The 27,492-nt window shown below is 38.7% G+C and overlaps 1 protein-coding gene across 1 annotated transcript; it reads left to right on the forward strand.

Annotated features, from left to right (window-relative positions):
• The first annotated feature begins 245 nt into the window (after positions 1 to 245).
• Positions 246 to 27,486, forward strand: si:ch211-207b24.4 (cytolytic toxin-alpha). The gene is given in 7 exon segments (XM_056454208.1): positions 246 to 337; positions 6,995 to 7,459; positions 7,643 to 8,953; positions 8,956 to 9,336; positions 25,839 to 25,945; positions 26,060 to 26,089; positions 26,183 to 27,486. Coding segments are annotated over 6 exon segments (2,265 nt in total). The 5' UTR covers positions 246 to 337; positions 6,995 to 7,368; the 3' UTR covers positions 26,528 to 27,486.
• Positions 27,487 to 27,492: the final 6 nt, after the last annotated feature.

Here is a 27,492-nt window from a genome sequence, read left to right on the forward strand (position 1 = left end):
ACTTGAGTCCAATCTGCAGGCTGCAGATGGGTGTACTTGGCAAACCACCGCTGGGTTAAAGTATATGTAAAAAAAAAAAAAACTTCTATTTCCATCTCATTGCATGCAGGCTTCCTCTGCAGGAAATGTTTTGCCTTTTTTCGTCAACATTATTTTCATCAGTCTTGCTTATTGCCATCGTATCACTGTTTTTTAAGTAGTTATTCAACAAATGTCATCTTCACTTCCTTTGCTACAGACCGGTAAACTCTTACTCTAACATTGCAGAGCGTAACGTTGCTGAAGATATTTTAATTTGAATAGAGTTGTTGGCTTCTTTGGAAGTACAGTAGTCAAGGTAGGTGGTGTAGGCTATAATTGTGTAATGGTTTTCAAGTTGTGAACTGTACTGAATATAGAATAGAATAGAAATTGGAAATAATTCAAACGAAAGTGAAAGAGTGCTTTTATAATCCGCCATTATACATCATTTGGAATGTCTCTATAAATGTCTTTTTGTCATGACGTTTTAAAATGTCTGCGTCTGCATGCAGTGGCGTATGAATTTTATAAACATGACTTGATTATGACTTATGTGCTTAAATTATTAACAGCATACATTAGTTAGAAGGCTACAGACAAAATGAGAATGTGGAGCCACAGATTATAAATGGTTTAGATTCCAAAATAATGACAGTTTCAAAATCCTTTAAGGACAAGAAAGGAAGAAAAAATAATAACAAATCAGCTCAAATTATACTTTTTTCTTTTATGTATCTTTTAAATAAATTAATAAATTAATATTTTTGAACAAATCATGATTCACATTTAGAACTATTGTTGTCATAATCTGTGTAAACATGACTTATTTTGTCAAATGATACTGTGCTTAGCATAAATGAGTGCACCACATTTTGAAAATGAATATATTATGAATATATTATGAATATGAATATTTTTATCTGTTTCTCGGTGAATATAGGTCATATATTTTGGAGTATTTTCTGATTCTCTTGATTTTTCCTCTTTTTTCAAATTTGTATTTAATATTTTTCCCTAACACATTAATTTGAGTGTACAAATTTTGGAAAATTATTGTAAGTGTTTTTGTTTGATTATCTTCAGTTTTGGCTTTAGTTTAATCTAATGTACAAAAATAATATTGTATAGCACCCTAAGAAAATATAAATTTAAAAAATACATTTGTGAGGGTTTTACTCATTTATGCTGAGCACTGTATTTTGTCTTTTAATTAGTTTATTGTGTCCATAATAAAGTAAAAAAATACATAATTGTATATTATTATTATCATCTTATTCTTACTATTCTCAAAACAGCACATTTGAGTACACTTAGTTGATCTTAAGTTTATTTTAAAAGTACTTAATATCAACTTTAGTACACTAAGCACCAAATTAGTTGCCAAGAATAGAGCGCTTTAAAAAGTGGCGGACTTAAAAATGTATTTTAGTGCGTCTTTTTATTAGCTGAAACCGCTCATTAATCGGGGAGTTTATAAGCAGCACCTGGAGGTGCCTCATCCAGCTGCAATCACACTGGACTTTTCTCCCCATAGAAATGCGTCAGACCAGAAACACATGCTTGTGCAACAAGTTTCGCAGTTCACTGCATTGCAAAGTTCAAGCTTGGTGAACTCCCCTACTGAAAAAACAGCTTAAACCAGCCTAAGCTGGTTGGCTGGTTTTAGCTGGTCGACCAGCCTGGTTTTAGAGGGGTTTTGGCGATTTCCAGGCTGGTTTCCAGCCATTTTTAGCCTGGTCTTAGCTGGCCAGGCTGGAAAATGACCAGCTTGACCAGCCTGGTTTAAGCTGGACATAGCTGATTTTGGTTGGGCTCCCAGCATGGCTAGGCTGGTCAAGCTGGTTTTAGCTGGTCATCTCCCAGCCTGACCAGCTAAGACCAGGCTGGAAATGGCTGAAAACCAGCCTGAAAGTGGCCAAAACCCCTCTAAAACCAGCCTGGTTGAGCAGCTAAAACCAGCCAACCAGCCTATGCTGGTTTAAGCTGTTTTTTTCAGTAGGGTCTAACCTGCAAAATCACATGCAAAATCAAAACATGACCTCTTGGACAGAATTTTTTTATTTGGATCTATCGCTTACTTTTGTAAATGTCTAATCATCTTGTTCAATCCCGCCCCTTTTCGCAGCACCGTTCAACACAATTTTCAGGGAATAAGGATGTCCTTCCTTCAGGGAATAAGGATTACAACAGTACGACAGTTCTCTACTTTGCCTGGTTTGTTATGTTTGTCAGACAAAAAGGCAGACCATTACAGGGTCACTGTGCAGCTGTTATGTGCAAATTGGCAAGTAAAGTATTTTTTTAAATAAGTGTATATGTGTATAAAAAGTATATAGCAAGTAGTGATGTTTGTTTCACTATTATTATCATCAAGTGTTCATGAGATGGATTGCCTGAGGAAAGAAACTATTTCTGTGTCGGGCTGTTCTGGTGCGCAGTGCTCTCTAGCATCGACCGGAGGAGAAAAGTTCAAAGAGGCTGTGTGCTGGGTGTTATGGGTCCAGAGTGATTTTGGCAGCCCTCTTGCTCGCTCCGGATAAGTACAGTTCTTGGAGAGAAGGGAGAGTTGTACCAGTGATTCACTAAGCAGTCTGAACTATTTGACGTAGTCTTCGGAGGTCGGATTTGATAGCTGAGCTAAAGCAGACAGTTATTGAAGTGCAGAGGATTGACTCAATGATGGAGGTGTAGAACAGTTTCAGCTGCTTCTTTGGAAATTTAAACTTCCTCAGCTGACAAAGGAAGTATAGCCTTTGTTGAGCTGTTTTGAAAATGGAGTCAATGTGAGTGTCCCACATCAGGTACTGAGTGATGGTGGTGCCCAGGAACCTGAATGACTCCACTGCTGCCACAATGCTGTTCATGATGCTTTGTGAGGGGAGATCAGGGGGGTTTCTCCTGAAGTCCACTATCATCTCCACTGTTTTGAGCGTGTTGAGCTCCAGGTTGTTGTGACTGCACCAGACAACCAGCTTCATAACCTCCTGTCTGTAAGCAGACTCGTCATCGTCCTGAATAAGACCAATAAATGTAGTGTCATCTGCAAACTTCAGGAGCTTGACAGAGGGGTCCTTTGACGTGCAGTCATTTGTGTACAGGGAGAAGAGCAGAGGGGAGAAGACACACCTCTGGGGGGTGTCAGTGCTGATTGTGCAGGTACTGGCTGAGAATTTTCCCAGCTTCACCAGCTGCTGCCTGTCCGTTTGGAAGCTGTTTATCCACTGACAGACCGAGGTGTGCACAGAGAGCTGAGTTAATTTGGGCAGGAGAAGTTTTAGGATGATAGTGTTAAAAGCCGAGCTGAAGTCAACAAACAAGTTCCTCACATAGGTCACTATGGTCCCTGTCTAGGTGTTGCAGAACATAATGCAGTTCCATATTGACTGCATCATCCACAGACCTGTTTGCTATGTAGGCAAACTAAAGAGAATCCAGTGACGGTTCAGTGATGTCCTTTTGGTGGGCCAGCATCAGTTTTTCATAAGACTTCATGGCAACTCTTTGGGATGGGGATGATGGTGGAGCATTTGAAGCAGGAGGGCACTTCACACAACTCCAGTGATCTGTTGAAGATCAAGCTTGGATTTTTGGTCAGCACAGGATTTTAGACAGGCTGGTGCTTTTTTTTTTCTCTTCTGTTTTTGGAAAACCTGGTGCACATCATCTTCACTGAACTGAAGTGCAGGTGTGGGGGAGACGGGGGGGTGGTGGAGGTGTTAATGGTGATGTAAAGAGCAGTTCAGAATGGGTGTGGGGTGTTTTCTCAAACCTGCAGTAAAACTCATTCAGGTCAGTTGCAAGTTGTTTGTTGTCTACAGTGCTCAGATGTTGTTGCTCTATCACCGTGATCTGATCAGCTAGTTCCTGTATCGCTAGGCACGCGTGCGCATGCAGAGAAATGTAAACACTGATGAAGATGAACGAGCAGAACTCATGCAGCGAGAAGAAAGGCTTACAGTTAATAAACAGTGCTTCTAGGTCGGGACAGCACATCTTCTTTAAAACTGTTACATCTGTACACCACCTTTCATTGATGTAAAAGCATGTGCCACCACCGCACGATTTCCCGTTGATTCTCACTGAACAGCTGATAGTCCGGTAAATGAAGCGCGTTGTCCAGTATGGCGTCATTCAGCCAGGTTTTCGTGAAACACAGCAGCAGAATGCAAAAAAAAATCCTGTTTATCTGAGAGAGCAGAATGAGTTTGTCTATTTGCGCTGTCTGAGTTTCACAAACACGCCTGCTCAGTTCACCCGTCTGTGAGCCCGAAAGCGTTTGAGCAGCACCGTGCCTCCGGCGACTACAATGTCCAGCAAAACATCACAGAAATCTAAGTCTGGAAAAATATTTGGTGGTGTATGCATCCGAATGTCCAACAATTCATCTCTGGTAAAACTAATTGTTGGAATGTGACTAAAGACAGGACAAAAAACAAAAACACAAAAGCAACTGCAGAGCACAACACGGAGGCAGCCATCGTCGTCGACAGCCAGGACTTTGTAATGTTTCCAGAATGTGGTTATGCATTGGCTTGTTGAAATATGTATGGGTGTCCCTGGAAAAGAAGGCAGCATATTGTGCTCCAAAATCTCTTTGTACTTTTCACCATTAATGGTGCCACCACAGAAGTGCAAGTTAGCTTTCCCAAGGGCACTTGACAATGACAGACCCTGGCTTTTACACTTCTTTGTATGCTTATCTTTTCCATGTCCATTTCACCCCAAAAAATATATGAAATACTGATTTATCTGACCACACTACATGTTTCCACTGTGCGATGTTCCATCTCAGATGCCTCCAAGCCCAGAAGAGTCGACGGCACTTCGGGACACTTTTAACATAGAGCTTCCTTTTGTCACAGTACAGTTTTCACTGGCATTTGTGGATGTAACTATGCAAGTGTGGTACTTGTGAAAGGTTTGCCAAACTACTGAGGCTATGTGGTGGTATCATTTTTATATGAATGACGATTCTTCATGCAGTGCTGCCTGAGGGATCGGAGATCATGGTTGTTTAGTTTAGGCTTGCGTTCTTGTCCTTTACACACTGAAATTCCTCCAGATTGCTTGAATCTTTTAATGATGTTATGCACTGTTGAAGGTGAAATATCCAAATGTCTTCCTATCTTTCTTTGAGGAACATGGTTTTTAAACATTTCAATAATTGTTTTTCATATATTTGTTGGCAAACGCGATCCTCTGCCCATATTTGCTCCGAAAGGAAATGACCTTTCTTGGATGCTGCTTTTGTACCAAACCATAATTACAATCACCTGTTGACATCACCTGTTTCAAATCACATCATTATTTTTCCAAGTTTCCTGATTACTCACCTTAAATTGCTTCTGTCCCAACATTTTTTAAAATGTGTTGCAAGAACCAAAATAGGAATACATGTTATCCGATCTGGCCAATTAACCAGGTACTGGCAGCTTTGCCAATGTTTGCAGGTCCCAAGTCCTATTGGAAAATGAAATCTACATCTCCATAAAGGTCTGCAGCTGGAAGCACAAAGTGCTCTAAAACGTCCTGGTACAGATCTGCATTCACCTTGGGCCTCAGAAAACACAGTGGACCAACACCAGCAGATGACATGGCACCAAACCATCACAGACTGTGGAAACTTTATATTGGGCAAGCATGGATTGTGTGCCTCTCCTCTCTTCCTCCAGACTCTGGGGCCCTGATTTCCAAAGGAAATTCAAAATTTGCTTCCATCAGAGAACTTAACTTTGGAGCACTCAGCAGTAGTCCAGTCTTTAGCCCAGACAAGATGCTTCTGACGCTGTCTGTTGTTTAAGAGAGGCTTAACACAAAGAATGTGACAGCTGAAACCCATGTCTTGTATACATCTGTGCATAGTGGTTCTTGAAGCAGTGACTTCAGCTGCAGTCCACTCTTTGTGAATCTCCCCCACAATTTTGAATGGGTTTTGTTTCACAGTTCTCTCCAGGGTGCAGTTATCCCTATTGCTTTTACACTTTTTTTTACACCACATCTTTTCCTTACCCTCGCCTCTCTGTTAATGTACTTGGATGCAAAGCTCTGTGAACAGTCAGCCTCTTTTGAAATGATATTTTGTGATATCCTCCTTGAGGAAGGCGTCAATGGTAATCTTTTGGACAACTGTCAAATCAGCCATCCTCCCTATGATTGTGTATCCTGCAGAACTAGACTGAGAGACGATTTAAGCTACGGTCACACTGGGCTTAGTGTGTGCGAAATTCTGTCGTGCGGCGCTGCGAAAAGGGGCGGGGTTAAACAGGCTTATTAGACATTTAAAAAAGCGAGTGATTGCTTCATGTTTTATATTTCTGTCCAGAGAGGTCCTGTTTTGATCCTTGATTGGTCTCATGCAGCCAAGTGATGCGATTTCGCAGGTCAGAGTTCACCAAGCTTGAACTTTGCACCGCAGCAACATGCGAAACTTAACGCATGACCCCGCGTTTACGGTCTGACGTATTCGTTTGCGTATGAATGGAAGTCTATGGAAGGAAAAGCCAAGTGTGACCGCAGCTTTACAAGTCTTTCCAGGTGTTTGGAGTTAATTAGCTGATTAGAGTGTGGCACCAGGTGTCTTCTTTCTAAGACACTGAATTTAGGGTTTTCATTAGTTGCCATCAAAATTAAAACAAATAATAGTGTGAAATATATCAGTCTGTGTGGAATGGTAATTTTAAAATTGTCGTCTCAAAACAACACTTCAGTAGAACATTGATCCAATAATTAATACAATATTTTTGTCACGGATTGGCCAGGCTCCTCCACCAGTATCACGCAACGAGCACCTTCACCTGAGTATTAACCATGCACAGCTGCACCCAATCACTCAAACACACTATATAAGCACACACCTCACTTCACTCATTGTCCGGTCTCGTTCCTACGAAGCCGACTCTTAGTGAGCACCTCCTGGGTATCACTAGCTTTCGATCTCAGCATATTTATTTACTCAAACTCTGTTTCCTTCCAGTCTGTCCAGTGTTCCCGGTGTCCTGTCAGCGTTGTGTGTATCATCAGTCTGTCTTCCCGGCAAGCCCTCTGGTGTGTGCATTCGGTCATCCTCGGTGTCTGTCATCCCACCTGCCACAAAGGATCATCAGTTCCACCGAACTCCATTCACCTCTCATAATTTATCCTTTTCTGCTCAACTGTTGGAATAAACATCGTTTATACTTACTCACCTTGTTTGTCCGTCTGCTTCCATAACAATTTTGTTGCATGGGAATTTTGCTTGTGATAAATTTTTTTATGTGTACTTAAAATAATTTTAACTGCATTGTAACAATTATTTTAGGATGACTGTTTTTAAATTTATCTTCACAAATAATATCTTTATTCATAGATATGACATCAGATTCCATTACTGTGGCAGCGCTTGGAAGACCTCTGTTTCCTGGCATGTTATATGACTGCCGCAAGGATTCCTTCATTCCAGGTTGTGTACCATGGCTTGGTTTTTCTCATTTCACCAATTTGTCAATAAACAAACAATTTTTATAGGATTATTAAATGCAATAATATGAAGCACACAAATATTGAATTATTTTTAAATAGTCTTAATGGACATTTACTTCAACTGTTCATTGTTTCTGCATTTCTCTGCCACTTTTCACATTAGGTGTTACTCTGTGGGATAAAAAATCACTGCGTGAAGATTTGGACAGTCATTCACAGCTCCAGACAGATTTGAACTTCAGTAGCTCTGACTCTTTCTCTAGTAAGTCCAGTCTCCTGGATGTGAGTGCTTCCTTGAAGGCCAGTTTTTTGGGGGGTCTGGTGGAGGTGGGGGGATCTGCCAAGTTCCTGCATGACACCAAATCATCAAACCAACAGTCCAGAGTTACAATGCAGTTCAGTGAAACCACCAGATTTGATCAGCTCACTATGACCCATCTGGGCAAAATCACCTACCCTCAGGTGTTTGAGCAGAAAACTGCAACTCATGTGGTCACAGCTGTACTGTACGGAGCTCAGGCCTTCATGGTGTTTGATCGGACATTTTCAGAAGAGGAAAACAAGGAGAATATTGAGGGGGAACTGAATCTGATGGTGAAGAAAATCCCCAAATTCTCAATTGAAGGCAGTGCAGCTGTACAAATGACAGATGATGACACACATAAGATTGAGAAGATTACCTGCAAGTTTTATGGTGACTTTCACCTTCAGCAAAGCCCAACTTCTTACATGGAGGCTCTTGATTTGTTCAAGAAGCTCCCCTCTCTGCTGAAGGAGAATCCAGAGAATGGAGTTCCAATCAAAGTCTGGCTTTATCCTCTTCATTTACTGGATTCAAAAGCAGCGCAATTGGAGGCAAAGATAAGCACAGGTCTGGTTTCTGACATTGGATGTGTAATGGAGGAGCTAGGAGAAGTAGAGAGGACATATAATGACCTGTCCAGAAATACACTGGTAAATCATTTCAGCGACATCAAAGAGAGGCTGCACTCATTTCAGAAGACTTTTAATATATATAAGGAAGAGCTCCTTAAAGATGTCGGCACAATCTTGCCTGCTATTCGAGGAGGAAAAATGAAGGAAATATCACTAGAAGAAATCTTGATCCACCGCGACTTCCCTGGCATGTTTAAGCAGTGGTTGAATGATGCAAAATCTGAATTTAACCTCTTGAGTTTTTACATTAAGGGAATCAAAATTGAAGATTCAGACAATCTCAACACTGTCCTCCTTGATCCTAATATTGATTTTGTGGTGTGCTTGACCCTCACATCTCTGAATGAAGACTCATATCTTGAAAGTCTGAACGAGTTTTTAAAATCTGACAAATCTAAAGAGTTAGATGGTAAACAAAATAGGGTGTCACTGACTTCTGCGACAAAGTGGTTCAATGATTCTGCTATCATAATAAAGATGAGAGATAACTTATCCCTTTCAGAAGCTTTTCAGAGGCAAATAAAGATGAAAACAGAATCTGCTTCATTATTTCTGCAATATCCAATACACTCAGCCCAGGATCCTCCATCTATCTGTATGAAAAAGGGAAACTGAAAAGCACAGAATTCCAGCCAGTGTCCAAACCTCCACAACTGATAGTGAAGAATGTCCAGAAACAAACTGTGTCCTTGAAACTGCAGAAGTCTCCAACTGGAGAAACAGTGCAGTACAGAGTGGAGTACAAGCAGGTAAAAGCAGAAGCTGAAGCTGAAGAACAGTGGCTTGTCATAAACACAACTGATGAAGACTTTACTCTAACTGGACTGGAGTCAGGAAAGCCGTACATGATTCGCTACAGGATAGTGAGTAGAGTGGGAGTAAGTGAAGCAAGTGAGACTGTCAATCCTATACCGTTGTCACGTAAGTGTCATCTTAAATTTTGTGATCATTTAGACAAACAGCATTGATATCTAAAAGATAGTTTTCACAGTTTGTTTGTTCATTGTAAAAAAAATATTTGACATGGGGAAACAATATATAAAGTTATATTGAAGTTTACAATGAAGAGTAAAAGCTCTCAAATGGCAACGTCAAGCATCAGGTCACAATAGCCATAAAATGAATGGCAGCTCTGTGTACAAACAAAATAATGGTAAATGGACACAAAAAAGGCATAGGTTGTTCAGTGGCTGGGGTAGGCTAGTTTAAGTGGAAATTAAAGTTAAACACTCACGCATACCACCACAAGCACACACCCTCACAAAGTGTGAAACTTGAATCCACACAGCACTGCAATCCACACTCTTTTTTCGTTGCCAGTGATAGGGACCAGCTAGCCTCCCAGTAAGGCAAGGCAAGGCAAGTTTATTTCTATAGCACATTTCTTTTTTTTTTTTTTTTTTTTTTTTTTTTTTTTAATTTGTTTATTAAACTTTTCAGATATAACATAGTATTTTTACAGAGAAATTTAAACAAATATTATTCCCACCCCTACCCTCTGCATAACATAAGTTGAAATTACATTTATCATAAAAAAAAAAAATAAATAATAAATAAATAAAAAAAAAAAAAATTATTACTCATGATAACAACAAAATAATAATCAAATAAATAGAAACAGTTTAGTAAATAAAATGAATACATTATAAAGAATAAAAATTAAATAAATAAATAACTCAAAATTATATTAAAAAATGAGTCCTCGGATATTTATAAAGTACCTAGTCATGTGATATGCTCAGAAAAAAAAAGTCTAAATGGATCCCATGTTTCAGAAAAGGCCCTAGTATTGCCATTTATTGTAAACCTAATTTTTTCCAAGTGGATGAAGCTCATTGCGTCCCGCAACCAGCTGTCAAAACTCGGAGGGAATCTTTGTTTCCATAATAACAGAATACAACGTCTTGCTAACAGTGTCAAAAATGCAAGGGCATTTGCAGTACGGCTTGATAACCCTACTAAATTCTGGGAAAGTCCAAAAAGTGCAATAAGAGGGCATGGTTCGATGTGTATCTTTGTCACAGAAGAGAAACACTTGAAAATTGATAGCCAAAAAGAAGTGATTGATGGGCACAGCCAAAACATATGTATTAAGTCTGCAGGTGCTTGATTACACCGGTCACATATAGGATCCACGTCTTGAGTTATTTTTGCCAATCTCACTTTTGTCCAATATATACGATTAACAAATTTTAATTGGATGAGGCTATGTCGTGCGCAGATAGAGGAGGTATGAATGCGGGACAGAATCTGGTCCCACGTATCATCCTCAAATGTAAGATTGAGGTCTGACTCCCATTGTTGTTTAATAAAGAAAAGAGAGGTAGTAGAAAAAGAGGAGATCAGCCTGTATAAAGTAGACAGTATACCTTTTTTATCTAAGGGTACTTCAAAAATTTGGTCAAGTTGAGATTTTGGTGGAAGGTTCGGAAAATCTGGATATGAGTTTTTAACAAAGTTTCTAATTTGTAGGTATCTGAAGAAATGAGTGCTAGGAAGAGAAAATTTTTGTATTAATTGTGAAAAGCTGGGAAAAATATTATCAATATAAATATCATTGACAGTGGATATTCCTGCTCTCTGCCAAATATTAAATGCTTTATCGTTAAGTGATGGGGGAAATGCAGGGTTATGGTTAATAGGTAATACCAAGGGAAGACGTTGAAGACCGAAATGATTCCGAAGTTGAGACCATATTCGTAATGAGTGTCGGACAATGCAGTTTCCAAAGGGACATCGTGAGATGGCGGTGAGGGGACCACAAAGTAATGCGGCCGGAGAGGCTGGTGAACAAGACCCTACCTCTATACTGACCCAAGCCGGAGTCCAGTCACAGAGCCCGAAGTGGCTCTGAAACCAGAAAAGTGTGGGATGTATGTTTGCAGCCCAGTAGTAATGTAAAAAATTAGGAAGAGCAAGCCCACCTTCAAGCTTCGGTTTCTGCAGTACTTCTCTCCGTATTCTGGCCGGTTTTTTATTCCAAATAAAGGAAGAAATATGTTGATTTAAAATCTTAAAAAATGATTTGGGTATGAAAGTGGGAACGCACTGGAATAAATAAAGGAATCTGGGTAAAACATTCATCTTCACTGTGTTTACTCGACCAGTCAGTGACAGAGGGAGAACTGACCATCGTATGAAGTCTTCCTGAATTCGCAGGAGAAGCGCAGTGAAATTAGCTTTAAAAAGTTCTGTGTATTTACGAGTAATTGTTATGCCTAAGTATTTAAAACTATGAGTGGCCACTTTGAGCATTGAAATACTTGGGGGTAATTTAGAAGTAGGAAAATTTATCGGATATATCTCACTTTTATTTATATTTAATTTATAGCCAGAGAAAAGACTAAAAGATTTTATAATTCTAAGGGCTTCGGGTAAAGAAACATCCGGGTTTGACATGTAAAGTAACACATCATCAGCATATAGTGAGATTTTGTGGTCTGTGCCAGCTCTCCCAATGCCTTGTATGGTCTGCTCAGTACGAATGGCAATCGCCAAAGGCTCGATTGCCAATGCAAAAAGCAGTGGTGAAAGCGGGCAGCCCTGTCTTGTACCTCTTTTCAAAGGAAAGTTTGAGGAAGCTATCCGGTTTACGCAAACTGAGGATGTTGGAGAAGAATATAAAAGTTTAATCCAGGATATGAACTTATTACCAAAGCCAAATTTCTGTAATACATAAAATAAGTAATCCCATTCCACGCGGTCGAAGGCTTTCTCTGCGTCGAGCAAGAGAAGAGCCTCCGGTTGTTGAGAATCAGAAGTATAAATTATATTTAATAATCTTCTTATGTTGTGTGACAATAATCTATTTTTAATAAAACCTGTTTGATCGTCGTGTATAATTGTAGTTAAAACAGATTCCAAGCGCTTTGCAAGCATTTTAGCTAGAATTTTTATATCTACATTTAAGAGACTAATGGGCCGGTAAGATCCACATTCAAGTGGGTCTTTGTCTTTTTTTAAAATCAAAGAGATACTGGAGTGTCGAAGGGTTGGAGGTAGGCAGCCCTTATCAAAGGAGTCTACAAGCATATTTAAAAAAGGCGTTTTAAGTGTTTGAGAAAACTTTTTAAAGAATTCTGCAGGGAATCCATCGGGTCCAGGACTCTTACCATTTTGCATATTCTGAATAGCTAGAGTTATTTCTTCAGAAGAAAAAGGCAATTCTAATTCTTCTCTCATCGTGTCTGATATAGTAGGTATGGACAGCTGTTCAAAAAAACTCTCCATAAGGAATCCCGAGGTTGGGGGTTCTGAATTGTATAGCTTAGCATAATAATCTTTAAAATGAGCAGAAATATCTACAGGATTGATAATCAAATCACCAGCAGGGGAGCGGATCTGAGAGATTAAATTTTGAGCCGATTTTTTCTTTTAATTGAAATGCAAGAAGTTTATTTGGCTTTTCCCCATATTCAAAAGACTTTTGTTTAGACTTAAGCAGTAACTTCTCAGCTTGGTGAGTTGATAATATATTAAAATCAGACTGCAGTTTCAGTCTCTCTTTATATATCCCAGGATCTGGAGAGATTGCATAGGTCGAATCAAGCTGAAGGATTTTGATGGACAGTTCTTCTAAATTCTTTCGTCGTTGACGGTTTATATAGGCTGAGTGAGAGATGACTTGCCCTCGCATATAGGCCTTCAGGGCTTCCCAAATCATAGATGGTGAGGTCTCTGGCACTGTATTTATGTCCAAGAAAGTATCTAAGTGAGTTTGTAATATATTACAAAACTCTTTATCAGACAGAAAAAGGGGGTTAAATCTCCAACTTCCAGAATGTAGCATCTTATTCTGAAATCTGATAGACAGTGTAAGTGGGGCGTGGTCTGATATAACAATACTGTTATATGAACAGTCCTTCACATTAGATAGCCACTTCTTGTCTAAAAAAAAATAATCAATGCGGGAGTAACTGTGATGGACATGTGAAAAGAAAGAATACTGTCGTGCTGAAGGGTTAAAAAAGCGCCATACATCGACTTGACCACAAGTGTTTAGGAGCAACTTAAGTTTAGTAGCCATTTTAGAAGATTGAATAGGTTTTATGGAAGAGCGATCCTGTAAGGTGTTCAGAGTACAATTAAAATCACCTCCCATAATAAGACAGTGTGTATTCAAATCAGGAAGTAAAGAAAATATTTTCTGGGCAAAGTGTTCATCGTCATAGTTCGGTGCATATATATTGGCCAGTGTAACAGGTGCGCCATATAGAACACCTGAAACAATTACATATCTTCCCCCAGGATCAGTTAAAATATCTGAAGGGGAAAACTGAACACATTTGTTTAAAATAATTGCTACCCCTCTGGATTTACTGTTGAATTTGGTGTGATATACTTGTCCAACCCATTTCTTACACAACCTGTTATGATTTAAGTTTTTTAAGTGAGTTTCTTGTAGAAAACCAATATGGGTATCTAAGTGTTCCAGATGTGACAGAACCTTATTACATTTTATTATACTATTTAACCCTTTAACATTCCAACTGGTGAAACGGACGCATGAGCTTCCTTGCTTAATATTACTGGTCATAGGTTATACGACTGGCAATAGATGTAAAAAAATTGGCCGAGTAAAAAGACATGGGATAGCAACTTCTGAGTTTGGCATGTGAAATACTGATAATAGGAAGAAAAAAAAGGCAAATAAAAAATTGAGAAAATAAATAAATAAATAAAAGAAAAAAAAAAAAAAAACACCCTCCCTTGCATGTTTGAATAAACATTCCCCATTAACACACAACAACAATCTCTCCGTCGAACATTTCGGAGAGAGCTCCGTAATATATTACCAAAAAATAAAAGTAAGGAACCTCATGTGAGATGTAATATTACCATATATTGTAGGATAACGACTTCGGGGTGCCTGGATAATAAGTATAACACAAAAAGTCAATAGTCCGGTATCATGCACCCATTTTGTGACAAGTCCACATTAGTCTTATAGACGTATTTTCTATAAAGTGTCACTCACGTATTAACAAAAGAGAAAGATCCTCCGTCGGTGGTCAGCTATGTATCCGAGTCCGCTGCGTGCATCTCCTTGGACTGTTGAGGTTTAATCGTTGTAGCAAAAAAAGAGAGCGCAGCGCCAGGTGTATCGAAACTGCGCGTTTCTCCGTTGAATGAAAGGATGAGTTTGCAGGGATACACCATTCTGAATTTAACCCCCGCGGCGTGTAGGTCTGTCTTAACAGACTTGAACTGGTCTCGCCGTTTCTTGAGATCCGCGGAAAAGTCAGGGAAAATCAAAACTTTTGATTCTTTGTAACGCAGTTCTCCGTGTTCCCGTGCCAGACGTAATATCTCCTCCCTTGTTTGGAAGCGAAGAAAGCGCACAATCATTGGTCTTGGAGGTGCGCCAGGCCGCGGTTTAGTAGCGAGAGACCGGTGTGCCCGTTCAATCTCTGGCGCTGTAGATATCTTATCTCCAAAAAGTTCTGTGAAAAACGTTGCCATAAAATGAGAGGGCTTAGACGTTTCCATATTCTCCGGGATACCCAAAATGCGAAGGTTGTTACGCCGCGAGCGGTTTTCCAGGTCGTCCGCTTTAGTTTTCAATTCCTCGTTGTCCTTTTCTAGTGACTGGCATTTACGCTCCAGTGCGCCGAGCCTTTCGTCCACGCTGTTCAGCAATGTTTCAATGTCTGCGATCTTGGTGCTATGACAGGAAATGGTGGCCTGAAGGGTAGCTGTAGAGGCGCGTATTTCAGCGAGGAATTCTGTTCTCAACTCAGTTATTTCCTGACGTATAGTTGTAATGAGCAACTCTTTTAAAACAGCTGGCGTTAAATCTGAAGAAAGCGCAGCCATTTTGGCGTCGTCGTCAGTTTCAGCAGGACCAGGAGAAACACGCTTGGTTTTAGGCATCGTAATAATGAGAACTGGTTCTAGCTAGATTCGAAAGGATCTTTACCTTTGCGGACGTCACTTTTAGTCTTTAAAAGCTCAGAGTGTCCCTTTTTACTGCCTAAATTAAATCGAATTTACGGAGCGGCTCCCGTACACGTCTCACTCTCCTAACTGCATACCGGAAGTCCTCTATAGCACATTTCATACACAGTGGCAATTCAAAGTGCTTTACATAAACAGGAATAAAAGAAACAAGTATAAGATAAATAAAAACAATTAATAGAAATGGTAAAAATAGAAATAAAATAAAATAAAAGCTGATAAAATGTGTTATAAAAGAATTAAAAAGAAGAGAAAAACATAATAGTTCGATCTGTCGGACGTAGCACAGTGCTCATTCAGTAAAGGCACAGCTAAACAGATGTGTTTTCAGTCTTGATTTGAACGTGCCTAATGTTGGAGCACATCTGATCATTTCTGGAAGCTGATTCCAGCAGCGAGGGGCGTAGTAGCTGAAAGCCGATTCACCCTGCTTTGACTGAACTCTTGGGATTTCTAATCTATTTGATCCCAAAGATCTGAGTGATCTGTTAGGTTTGTATTCAGTGAGCATATCTGTAATGTATTGAGGTCCTAGGCCATTTAGTGATTTATAGACCAGTAATAATACTTTAAAATATATTCTGAATGTAACTGGGAGCCAGTGTAAAGACCTGAGGACAGGTGTGATGTGCTCTGATTTCCTGGTTCTGGTCAGAATTCTGGCTGCAGCGTTCTGGATGAGCTGCAACTGTCTGACTGTCTTTTTGGGAAGGCCAGTGAGGAGGCCATTACAGTAATCCACCCTGCTGCTGATAAAAGCATGAACAAGTTTCTCTAAGTCTTCACTGGAAACAAAGCATCTAATTCTTGCAATGTTTTTGAGATGATAGTATGCTGATTTACTAACTGCTTTGATATGACTATTAAAACTCAGATCTGACTCCAGAGTCACACCAAGATTTTTGACCTTATTTTTTGTTGTTTGACCCTTAGAGCCAAGGTACGCATTCACCTTGAGAACCTCATCTCTTTTCCCAAACGCAATCACTTCAGTTTTCTCTTTGTTTAACTGAAGAAAGTTTTGGCACATCCAATTGTTAATTTCATCAATGCATTGGCAGAGGGTGTCAATGGGGCTGTAGTCATTAGGCAGTAAGGCTAGGTAGATCTGAGTGTCATCAGCATAGCTGTGGTAGGAGATTTGGTTTTTTCTCATTATTTGGCTCAGAGGGAGCATATAAAGGTTGAACAGGAGTGGTGCCAGAATCGAGCCTTGTGGGACTCCACAGGTCATGGGTGTCCACCTCGACCTATGGTCACCTATACTGACATAGTAACCTCTTCCTTCAAGGTAAGATCTGAACCATTTGAGGACCGTCCCAGACAGCCCAACCCAGTTTTCCAGCCTATCCAGAGGTATGCTGTGATCGACAGTGTCAAATGCGGCACTGAGATCGAGCAGTACCAGCACTGTTAGTTTGCCTGAATCTGTATTTAGGCGGATGTCATTGATTATCTTTATAAGGGCGCTCTCTGTACTGTGATGTGGTCTGAAACCAGATTGAAAATTGTCCAAACACCCCTTGAAGTTTAAGAACTCGTTAACCTGGTTAAAAACAACTTTTTCAATGATTTTGCCAATGAAAGGGAGATTTGAGATGGGCCTGTAATTGCTCAATATGGTGTTATCCAGGTTGCTCTTCTTCAAGAGGGATTTAACAACTGCAGTTTTAAGTGAGTTAGGAAAAATCCCTGAGAGAAGTGAAGCATTTACCACTTTTAGAAGATCCATTTCTAAACAGGTAAACACCGTTTTAAAGAATGATGTGGGGAGCGTGTCAAGACTGCAGGTTGATGTTTTCATAATTTGCACGATCTCTTCTAAGATTTTGCCATTAATTGCCATGAAATCGGACATAATGTCTGATTTCTTAAGTTGTGGTTGAGCTAGTCTGACGTCGACACAACTTGGCTGATTTGATGAGCTGATGGTCTTTCTGATATTATTGATCTTGTCAGTAAAGAAATGAGCAAACTCATTACATTTGCTTTCAGAGAGTAGTTCACTGGGAATCCGACTGGGGGGGGGTTGTGAGTTTCTCTATCGTTGCAAAGAGTTTACGAGCATTGTTTACGTTGCTGTTTATAAGGCTTGAAAAGAAAGTCTGCCTAGCAGTTTTTAGTTCCATATTAAAAGCACGAAGACTGTCTTTATAGATATTATAATGGACTACTAGTTTCGTCTTTCTCCACATACGCTCAGCTTTTCTGCACTGTCTTTTCGTCATTTGTAGTCTTGGGGACATAGTCCAAGATCCCTTTTGCCTGCTAGTTATATTCTTGGCTTTAACAGGAGCAATGTCTTCTATGACATTCTTAACTTTAGAGTTAAACAAATCAAGGAGAGAATCAACAGAGTCTGCAGATATACTTGGTGCTAGCGATATGGCCTTCATAAACTGCTCATTAGTGTTCTCATTTATGCATCTCTTTCTGACAGAGACAGATCTGTCTTTAATAGCTGGAGTGATCAATATGTCAAAGAAAATACAGAAATGATCAGATAGTGCAACATCCTTAACAACAGTTGATGAAATGTGTAAACTCTTAGTTATAAGTAGATCAAGAGTGTGTCCACGATTGTGTGTGGGTCCTTGAACATGCTGAGTCAGATCAAAAGTGTTCAAAACAGTCATCAGTTCTTTTACAGCATTGATTTCTGGATTATCAATGTGAATATTAAAATCCCCAGCAATGGTAAAATAGTCAAATTCAGAGGTTACTAATGATAACAGCTCTGTAAAATCATCAATAAAAGTTGGAGAATAATATGGAGGTCTGTAGATAATGATCAGTAAGATACGTGGAGCACCTTTTAGTGCTATACTCAGATATTCAAAAGACAAAAAGTCACCAAATGACACTTGTTTACACTCATAGACATCTTTAAACAGGGCAGCAATGCCTCCACCTCTCCTATTGGCTCTGCAAACACTCAAAAAGTCAAAGTTTAAAGGAGCTGTTTCATTCAGAACTGCTGCACTACAGCTGTCATCTAGCCAAGTTTCATTTAAAAGCATAAAATCAAGGCAATTTGAGCTGATAAAATCATTGACTAAAAGTGACTTATTGTTAAGTGATCGGATGTTTAAAAGTGCTAACTTAACAGTTTTAGCTGTTTTTGCTACAGTAGTCTCAGATTTATATTTAATAGACACAAGATTCGAGTGATTTGCTATACGGCCTGAAAAAGTCTTCGGTTTTCTGTCACGTAATACAACACATATATGTGTAGAGAAAGCTACAGGCACACTGGGTTCCTGCTTGTTCTGTAAACATCTGATAAAGACACTGTTATCTAAGCAGGCACCCGAGACACATCATGGAGAGCAGTTTTGTTCACCAGCTGAAGATGGTGCGTTGTTGTTTGGGCCCTGGCGGTGGGGCAAATGTCGGAGGGCTCTTCCAGGTGGGCTCAGAGGTGGTTGTGGAGCAGGCCGCTTTTTGGTTGGTAACTGGGGGCTTGCGGCAATAGAGTGTGAAAGTTTAGTTCCAGCATGCACCAGTTCCTCCATCTTTTTTGAGAAACCCAAGAGAGGCGAGCAAGGTGATAATGAGAACGTGTCTGGTGACAGAGGCTGTGGCTCTGGAGATTCTGGGTGCTGAAATATGTTTTCCTGGGTGTTTTCCTGAGGATCATTTTTTAGTGACGAGACATGATGCTGTTCTGATGCGTCACAGTCTGTCTGTGTTGAGCAGAGGGCCAGCGATAGTGTCTCTATCAACAGTGGGTGTTTTGGCTGCGTAGCGTTATCACTGTCCTTGGGTGATGCATCAGCCCCAAGTCCACTCGGGAGCTGATTTGAGGTCCTGTGGTCATCTAGACATTTGCTAGGTGTGTATGTGCCATTTGGATTGAGGTCAGTGGCACACACAGCTGATGGATGATGGAGGGAGAAGAAGATATTGTCCTTTAGCACCTTTGCACCAAGTTTGTTTGGGTAAAGGCCGTCTGATGTCAACAGTTGTCTTTGGTTCCAGAAGAGATTGAAGTTGTCAATAAAATTCAGTCCTTTCCTGTTACATGCTTTCTGCAGCCATACATTTAGACTAAGAAGCTGTGAAAACATATTTGTCCCTCTTGCAGGGAGTGGTCCACTGATGAACGGCTGAATTTTCACTCTTTCAACTGTTTCCAAGAGCTCACAGAAATCTCTCTTGAGCAGTTCTGACTGTTCCTTCCGAATATCATTCTTCCCCACATGGATGATAATCCGTTTTGCAGTCTTGTGCTTTTTCAGAATTTCCTTAAGTTCTTTGTTTACATCAGAAACTGTTGCATGAGGGAAGCAGTATGTCATTGTAGATTTGCCCCTAAAATTCCTGATTATTGAATCTCCTACAACTAGTGTTCTTATCTCAGGTGCGATCGGAGCAGAATGCCGCTGTCTAGTCGGCCTTGAGCCTCTGTTCCATGCAGCGTTAGCTGCTGAGTCATGCGATCTCTGTCTGACTGCATTTGGGGATTCTTCACCCATATTACTCAATACTTCATATCTGTTCTCAAGCTGTATTTGAGTCCGAGCTTTATTTGGGGTAGAGGACGCTAATGCGGCAGCATATGATCTGACCCCACGAGTACCCTTTGGTCTCGCACCTTGTTTATGCCAATGCTCATTTTCAACAGTTTTATTCTGTTTTTCTGTGCTCGCAATAGTGGTAGGAATAGATTTATGGGACTCACCGGCTATTTGCTGTGAGCGTCCACAATGACGCTGCAGTTCTGGTTGGATCGCAAGTAACTTTGTTTCAAGAACTGCAATCTTTTATAGAAGTTTGTGGCAGTTTGTACAGCAGTGAGAATCTGAATTAATCCGATCCAGAGGCATTTTCACAGCCGTGTTTTCCCGTCTCAGGAATGTGAGCAGCTGATAGCTGGTAGCGGGAGGATTGTTTAGACGATAATTCCCCTCTTGTTAGTAAAGCTATATTCTAGAAAGTTTGTAGAATCGATGCTGATCTTCAAGCTGTGTCGTTTGAGCACTGTGCTGATAGGCTCAAGTTAAAATTGGGGTTTAAGATATAAAAGCAAGTGAGCAGAGAGCGGAGCAGTAGGCAAAGACGTCCGAACAGTAGCGAAGCAGGAAGCAAGGAGTAGTAGCAGAGCTACATTTTTTTACATGGGGTGGCTACTACTATTTTAGGGGGTAAACACACACACACACGCGGACACACACACACACACACATTGTACTTAAATACAAAGATGCACACACACACAAACACAATGAAAGTGTTTAGAAAACCAAAATCTATTTCATTACCAACATATAATACAAAAAAAAATTGTTTACTCACCATCTGCTCACTTTGTTGCATCGTAAATTACATGTAATAACTTACATACATGCAGGGCTGGACTGGGACAAAAAAAAAATAAAAAGTGGGCCCTGGCATTTTGGGCCAGAGTGGCCCACTACTACAATCAAAATACTACCCATCTGTGCACGCCCTTGAATATGTTTACCCACTCCTATTCTATAAAAGCTCAAAAGCCAGATATAGAAAATAATGAGAGTTGACAAATTGAAAAACTTTAAAAATGTCCTTTATTATTATAATAAAATTATAATCCACACTGGAAGTCCATCTTGTGTGTGTCTGTGTGTTTTTAGGGAGCTTACACAGTTAATGTTGATTACCAAAATAAAGTTAAATAATAAAAGCAATGTAACAAATGTTTAACTCAACAGTGAAATATCAAACATAGATTAAAGACTGTATATAGTCTATCAAATGAACTTAAACGATTAAAAATAATGCAACAAATATATGTTTGGGCCCGAACTACAAAACTAAATGATAAAAAAATTGTATTAGTTTTGCTTAAGTTGCACACTAGTTTGATCATGTATAAATATAATTATAACCATATTGTATAAATATTATTGTAACTATATAGGCCTACATCATGCTGATGATCAAAAAACAAAATAACATGTCAGAGGCGATTGTCTAAAAGACATGAATGACAATCCTCATAGAGCTTGAGAAACATATAGTTCTTTAGGATCTATATCATTTGTAAAATAAAGAGTTGCAGGTTAAGGATACAGGAGGAAGTTGCAGCGGGGCTTGGTGCAGATGAAAAGTAAAAATAAAAAGTATTTAAATTTAGACAGATAGGTAACTAGATAGAATAGACAGGGATAGATTGATCTGTGCGCTGCTTCTGCTCTCCATATGCGCACGTGAAAAGGTGTGATTCTCAACTATTTTGACACACCGAAGTTGCACGCTCACACAGAGCCCAAAATGGGAGTTTGTAATTGTGTCAGCCCAAAAAAATGACAGGTTGTTAAGTGTTTTATGGGCTGATCAGATTATAAGAAAATGATCAGCCCAACCCAAAAAATATGTCAGTCAGCGGGAAACTGCCCAGATGGCTAGTCCACCCCTGCATACATGTAATGTGCATGTGTATGATTTCTCTCATTAAGTTAACTGATGTCATCGCCGGTGCCTCGTTAACTTGCACAGTGGATAATAAACGTTCCTCAGCAAACAAACCTTATAATAAACTATAAAATATATTTCAAATATTATGTTATGAAGCCATGCTCTTGTCTTTGGCTCATTGCTGATTTGAAAATGGCTTGAGCGTTGCCTGCAAAATTAAAAAAAGTGTTTGGACAAATGAGATGTCAATCAGCATTAGGAACTGCCAGCAGCAAATAAAATCCACCCCAGACACCCCTCTGGCTCCACCACTGCCTCCTAGCCTCAATGCCTGAAAACAACCAAAAAAAGAGAACACATATGATTCAGTGTTGAGTCCTTTAAACACTTCTCATCATGCCTCTACTAGCATGCACTTTGCCATTGTGTAAATACTGTCAGTCAGTGTAACTGTTAGCCACATCAGTTTGAGCCTGAATCAGAAAATAAAGAGGATACCGCTGAACCTCAAGCCTGCTCTCTAAAATAAAATCTGACAAGTGTCTTTCAAATATATTTGGGATATAAACATGTGTAATATGAAACGTTCACATATCTTTTGCTAGTTTATTTCTTCTCTCTTCTTCTATTTCTCACTTCTCCCTTTGTGTCATGTTTTTTGGAGGCCCAAATACAGAAACAGAATAAGCTCTTGTGAAAATTGCAGCATTTGGACAGCATTTTAACTTTTAACATTACAGCGCCTCTGGCCATGCCTCTTCACTGCACCTCTTTGTTCGCTGTAGGCTTTGCTATGCTAACTCTGTAAAAGCCAAACTCTCCCTTTGCTTTGAACTTTAAGCATTTTACATTCAGAGATGTTGTTTATGTTCACACAGGGGCGATTTTAGGATTTTCATTTTAGGCGGGCTCAGCTCCCATATATAAATGGTGGAGGAATATTCAGGAGCAAGTTGACAACCATTGAAAATAGCTACTGAGAAATGCTAAGACCAGAAATATACAGTCTGATCTCACAAGGATTTAACTATTTTACGTTTTGTCAGTGTATGGCTAGTTCGTACATATTCGCAAATAGTACTAAACTGTACAAAAGAGATACAGATTCATATGAATTAGCCACTAAATCAAAAAGTTACAAATTACCAAGACAATGTGTTGGAAATATATAATGGCTATAGTATACAATTCAGTATCTTTGTCTAGGAAATGAGATGACATAAAATATCATTCCTTAAGAACAAGGTGATAAGTTTCAGAATATCATTCTCAGTCTCAGTGGTGCAGGTGGAAATGCAGAGGATGTTTAGAATTATTAAACACCTAAATATGGTGTACTTATGGTGTACTAGTGTTCACTAAGGGGGTAAACTGAGACTCTTTCAGTTAAAGAAGAACTACAAAAAACTTGGGAGAATGAGTGAACTGAACAAATAACGGATGGATTGCTGATGTAGATGACAAGAAAATAAGACAACATTAAAATAAGTCCAGTGGCGATACCTACTATATATATATATATATATATATATATATATATATATATATATATATATATATATATATATATATATATATATATATATATATATAGTTGAAACCAGAAGTTTACATACACTACATACACAAAAGGATCAACCATGTTTTTTTTTAAATGTCTGATGGTAAATCATATTAAATATTTACTATTTTAGGTCTGTTAGGATTTTACCTCAATCATTTACATTTGCTTAATGCTAGAATAATGAGATATTTATTTAAATTATTATTTTTTTTTTATTATTAATTTCTAGACAGTCAAAAGTTTACCTACATTTCCTTGGTATATTTTTAGCTTTGCTTTTAAACTATAACTTTGGTCAAATGTTTTGGGTATCCTTCCACAAGCTTCTCACAATAGTTTGAAGGAAGTTTGGCCCATTCCTCCTGACAGAATTGGTGTAACTGAGACAGATTTGTAGGCTGTCTTGCTTGCACAAGATTTTTCAACTCTGCCCACAAATTTTCTATAGGATTGAGATCAGGGCTTTGTGATGGCCACTCCAAAACATTCACTCAGTTGTCCTTAAAGCATGTTTGAACTAATTTGGCAGTATGCTTAGGGTCATGGTCCGTTTTAAGTTTTAATTTCCTGGCTGATGTCTTGAGATGTTGCTTCAGTATTTCTACATAATGTTCTTTCTTCATGATGCCATCTATGCTGTGAAGTGGACCAGTCCCTCCTACAGCAAAACAGCCCCACAACATGATGCTGCCGCCCCAATACTTCACAGTTGGGATGGTGTTCCTAGGCTTGTAAGCTTTCCCCTTTGTGTAACACTGGTCATTATGGCCAAACAGTTCAATCTTAGTTCAATCAGACCACAGGACATGTCTGCAAAAATTTGTCTTTTACCCAGTGTAATTTAGCAAATTGTAATCTGGCTTTTTTCTTGATTCTGGCTTGTTGATTTTCTCATGTTGTCACACAATAAAACAGTGTGTTTGAGGTTTTCTTTAAATACTATTCTACAGTTGTGCCTCCAATTAACTCAAATGTTGTCAATTAGCCAATCAGAAACTTCCAAAACCTTGACACCATCATCTGAGCTTTTTCAAATCTTATTGTATGTAAACTTGACTTTCAAGAAAAGTTATAACTATTTCTCCAAAATATCTCTCTCCTTATTCTGCTATTAAGCACAACAGAAACAAATTTGATAATCCTAACTTACCTAAAGAGAAAAAGTTTAGTTACATTAACATCTGACTTTTTATGGTTCTGTGCCTTTTTATATAGTGTATGTAAACTTCTCGTTTCAACTGTATAAACACACACACACACACACACGCACGCACGCACGCACACACACACACACACACACACACACACACACATTGAAGTCAGAATTATAATTTTTTTCAACACATTTCTAACCATAATTACAGTTTTTCATTATTGCTAACACACTAAAATTTTACTTTTCCCATAATTAGCAAAACCGTACACTCAAGGAGAAAAACACAAGGCTAGATCTGCACAACTGTAAGCACATAGTCAGCTTCAGACTTTTTGCAAAACATAACAGACAGTGATTTGCAAATCACTAAACACACTGGGATGCTTTTGATACAGACATTTTTCATAACGAAATTTTCTTGCAATTTCGAAGCAAAGGCCTTCAAATGAACACACACATGAATCATAGGTTAAAAACAGCCACCAGGTGTCTACACACACTGCTGCAAAACTGTAGACACACCAATCAGCTGTAACCACAATAAAAAAGCAATAGGTATAAACTATTAGTCTTCAATAAACATGTTTACAGTAGTATAGCTATAAATAGTAGTCTTTAATAAATATGTTTACAGGAGCTATAAATATTAATCTTCAATCAATAATTAAGCCAAGTATGGAAGAGGAAGCACGAAAGTGAGGAAGATTGGTAAACAGGAGACAGGGGTTGGAATTTATTTATTTTTTTTACATCGAAATACATCACCAGAAAGCTGAATAAATAAGCTTTACATTGTTGTATGGTGTTTGTTAGGATAGGGCAATATTTAGCTATCAGTCTATCACTGTTTGGTGAATACAATATGTTCCTGTACTTTATAGCACTATCTCTCAAACCCTGATTATATCAGTATTAGTCAGTTAAAAATGATACAAGCGTTTAAGATTGATTACTGCAGTGTGTAAATGAAGCAAAAGATTTCTATTGAATGAGGCGTGTGTGATCTGTACGGTGTTAAAAGTGTGTTTTGTTATAGTGTTGTAAAGTTTTGGATGAAATGTTTCATTTTGCAAAAGTTCTGATGTGTTCTGCTGTTTGTGTGTGGATGTGGAAATAGTGTGTAGTGTTTTGACAAAATGAGCCTTAATTTAAAAAATGTGCTTAAGCAATCAGAAAAAACTATAATAATTAATTTCTAATAACTGATTTATTATTTATCTTTGCCATGATGACAGTACATACTATTTTTCAAGATACAGTATTCAGCTTAAAGTGCAATTTAAAGGCTTAATGAGGTTTTCATGCTAATATAGACAAAAATAAACAAATTATTTTGTATTTTTTTAGCTCAGCCTGTGATCGTGGGATTGCTAAAAGACAGTGAAACTACCTTTATGACTCCATCTATCACCACCATTAAGAAGATCAGGGTTCATGGTTATCGAAGTTTTCTGGTGTGTGAAGATTGTTTCCATCTTAATTCAGCTTATTTTTTAATTCCTACAATATAACATTATTTTCAATAACTTGTTTTGATTGTATGACCTACCTTCTGTGTGCCCTTGCAGATAATTAACAGAAACTTGGCTGACAAGAACGTGGTAGTACTTACCGGAATCCATATTGTTTCCATTTCATCTTGTTATTTTGAATAATTTGTAACACTGTTTCTGTTATTTTGATCTGCGCAGAGGGTCGAACTATTCAGCAGATTGGAAGGCATTACGGTATTTTTCAACACTGGTCACATGATCAAAGTTGGTAACACTTCCAGAAGAACAACTACAGAAGAATTTATATTTGAGGACAATGATAAAATCATTGCAGCAACAATGTGGCAAAATAAAGAAAATAGATATCTTAATGGATTCACATTTGAGGTCGCCAACAGTGATGGTCCAGTAAAAACATATTCTGCCAAGTGTACAGATCTGTCTGAGCCTGTGAAGATTAATGTGAAGTCTGGAAAATGTTTCGGCATTACAGCAAGATGTGGAGAATATGAACTCCAAGCGTTAGGATTCTACTTCATTTAGATTCTCAATACTGAAAGTAATAATGCAGAGATGAAATGCTAAACAGCGTAGTTAATGCATGAATCAGATTTTATGGCCAAAATATAGCAGTGTGTAGCATAGTGTGAGAATTGAATCAATAAATAATACTTGTGCATGTTTTCAAGCATGCACACAATCTAAAATTTGAGGTTCATTGTAATGTAACAATTGTAGTTTAGAAAAGCAATTGATTTTTGTTGTGTTTGATGTGTTGTTTTTAATTCATTAATTTAATGGTTTCATTTAATCAAATAATCGTGTTTAATTATTAGTCATTATTATATTTTTCATTTGATTATTGGGTTATTTAAAGCCTACATGAACTGGAAGTTGTTGAGGCTTTTCAGTGTGTAGATGTACTTCAGACTAGAACAGAATATTGAGTGGGGGGGGGGGCTTTTTTTGCGCATAATTTGAATTTTCCCGTATCACTCTATGAAAAGGGCTAGTCTCTTTAAGCCAGGGGTGTCCAAACTCGGTCCTGGAGGGCCGGTGTCCTGCAAATTTTAGCTCCAACTTGCCTCAACACACCTGCACGGATGTTTCTAGAAAGCCTAGTAAGTGCTTGATTAGCTAGCCCAGGTGTGTCTGATTGGGGTTGGAACTAAACTTTGCAGGACACCGGCCCTCCAGGACCGAGCTTGGACATACCTGCTTTAAGCCAACTAACAGTAAGAGCGGTGTGGTTAAGAATATTGTAGGGGAAAAAATCAGAGGATTAACTTGCATGAATTAACTTGTTTACCTAAATAATAACATAATAATGTGTGGTAGAAAAATAAACATTGTTAATTTTGATTTCACATGACTTTGGACAATGTACAATATAATGTAATGTCACTGGACAATGTTGCAAAGCAGTAATTGTCCATTTCTCTTGTTTATAGTATAATAAAACTACTGGTCAAAGTGAAACATATAGGCTAACCAAGATTTAATAAAAC

The sequence above is a fragment of the Danio aesculapii genome, chromosome 3 (genome assembly GCF_903798145.1).
Source record: "Danio aesculapii chromosome 3, fDanAes4.1, whole genome shotgun sequence".
Lineage (NCBI taxonomy): Eukaryota > Metazoa > Chordata > Actinopteri > Cypriniformes > Danionidae > Danio > Danio aesculapii.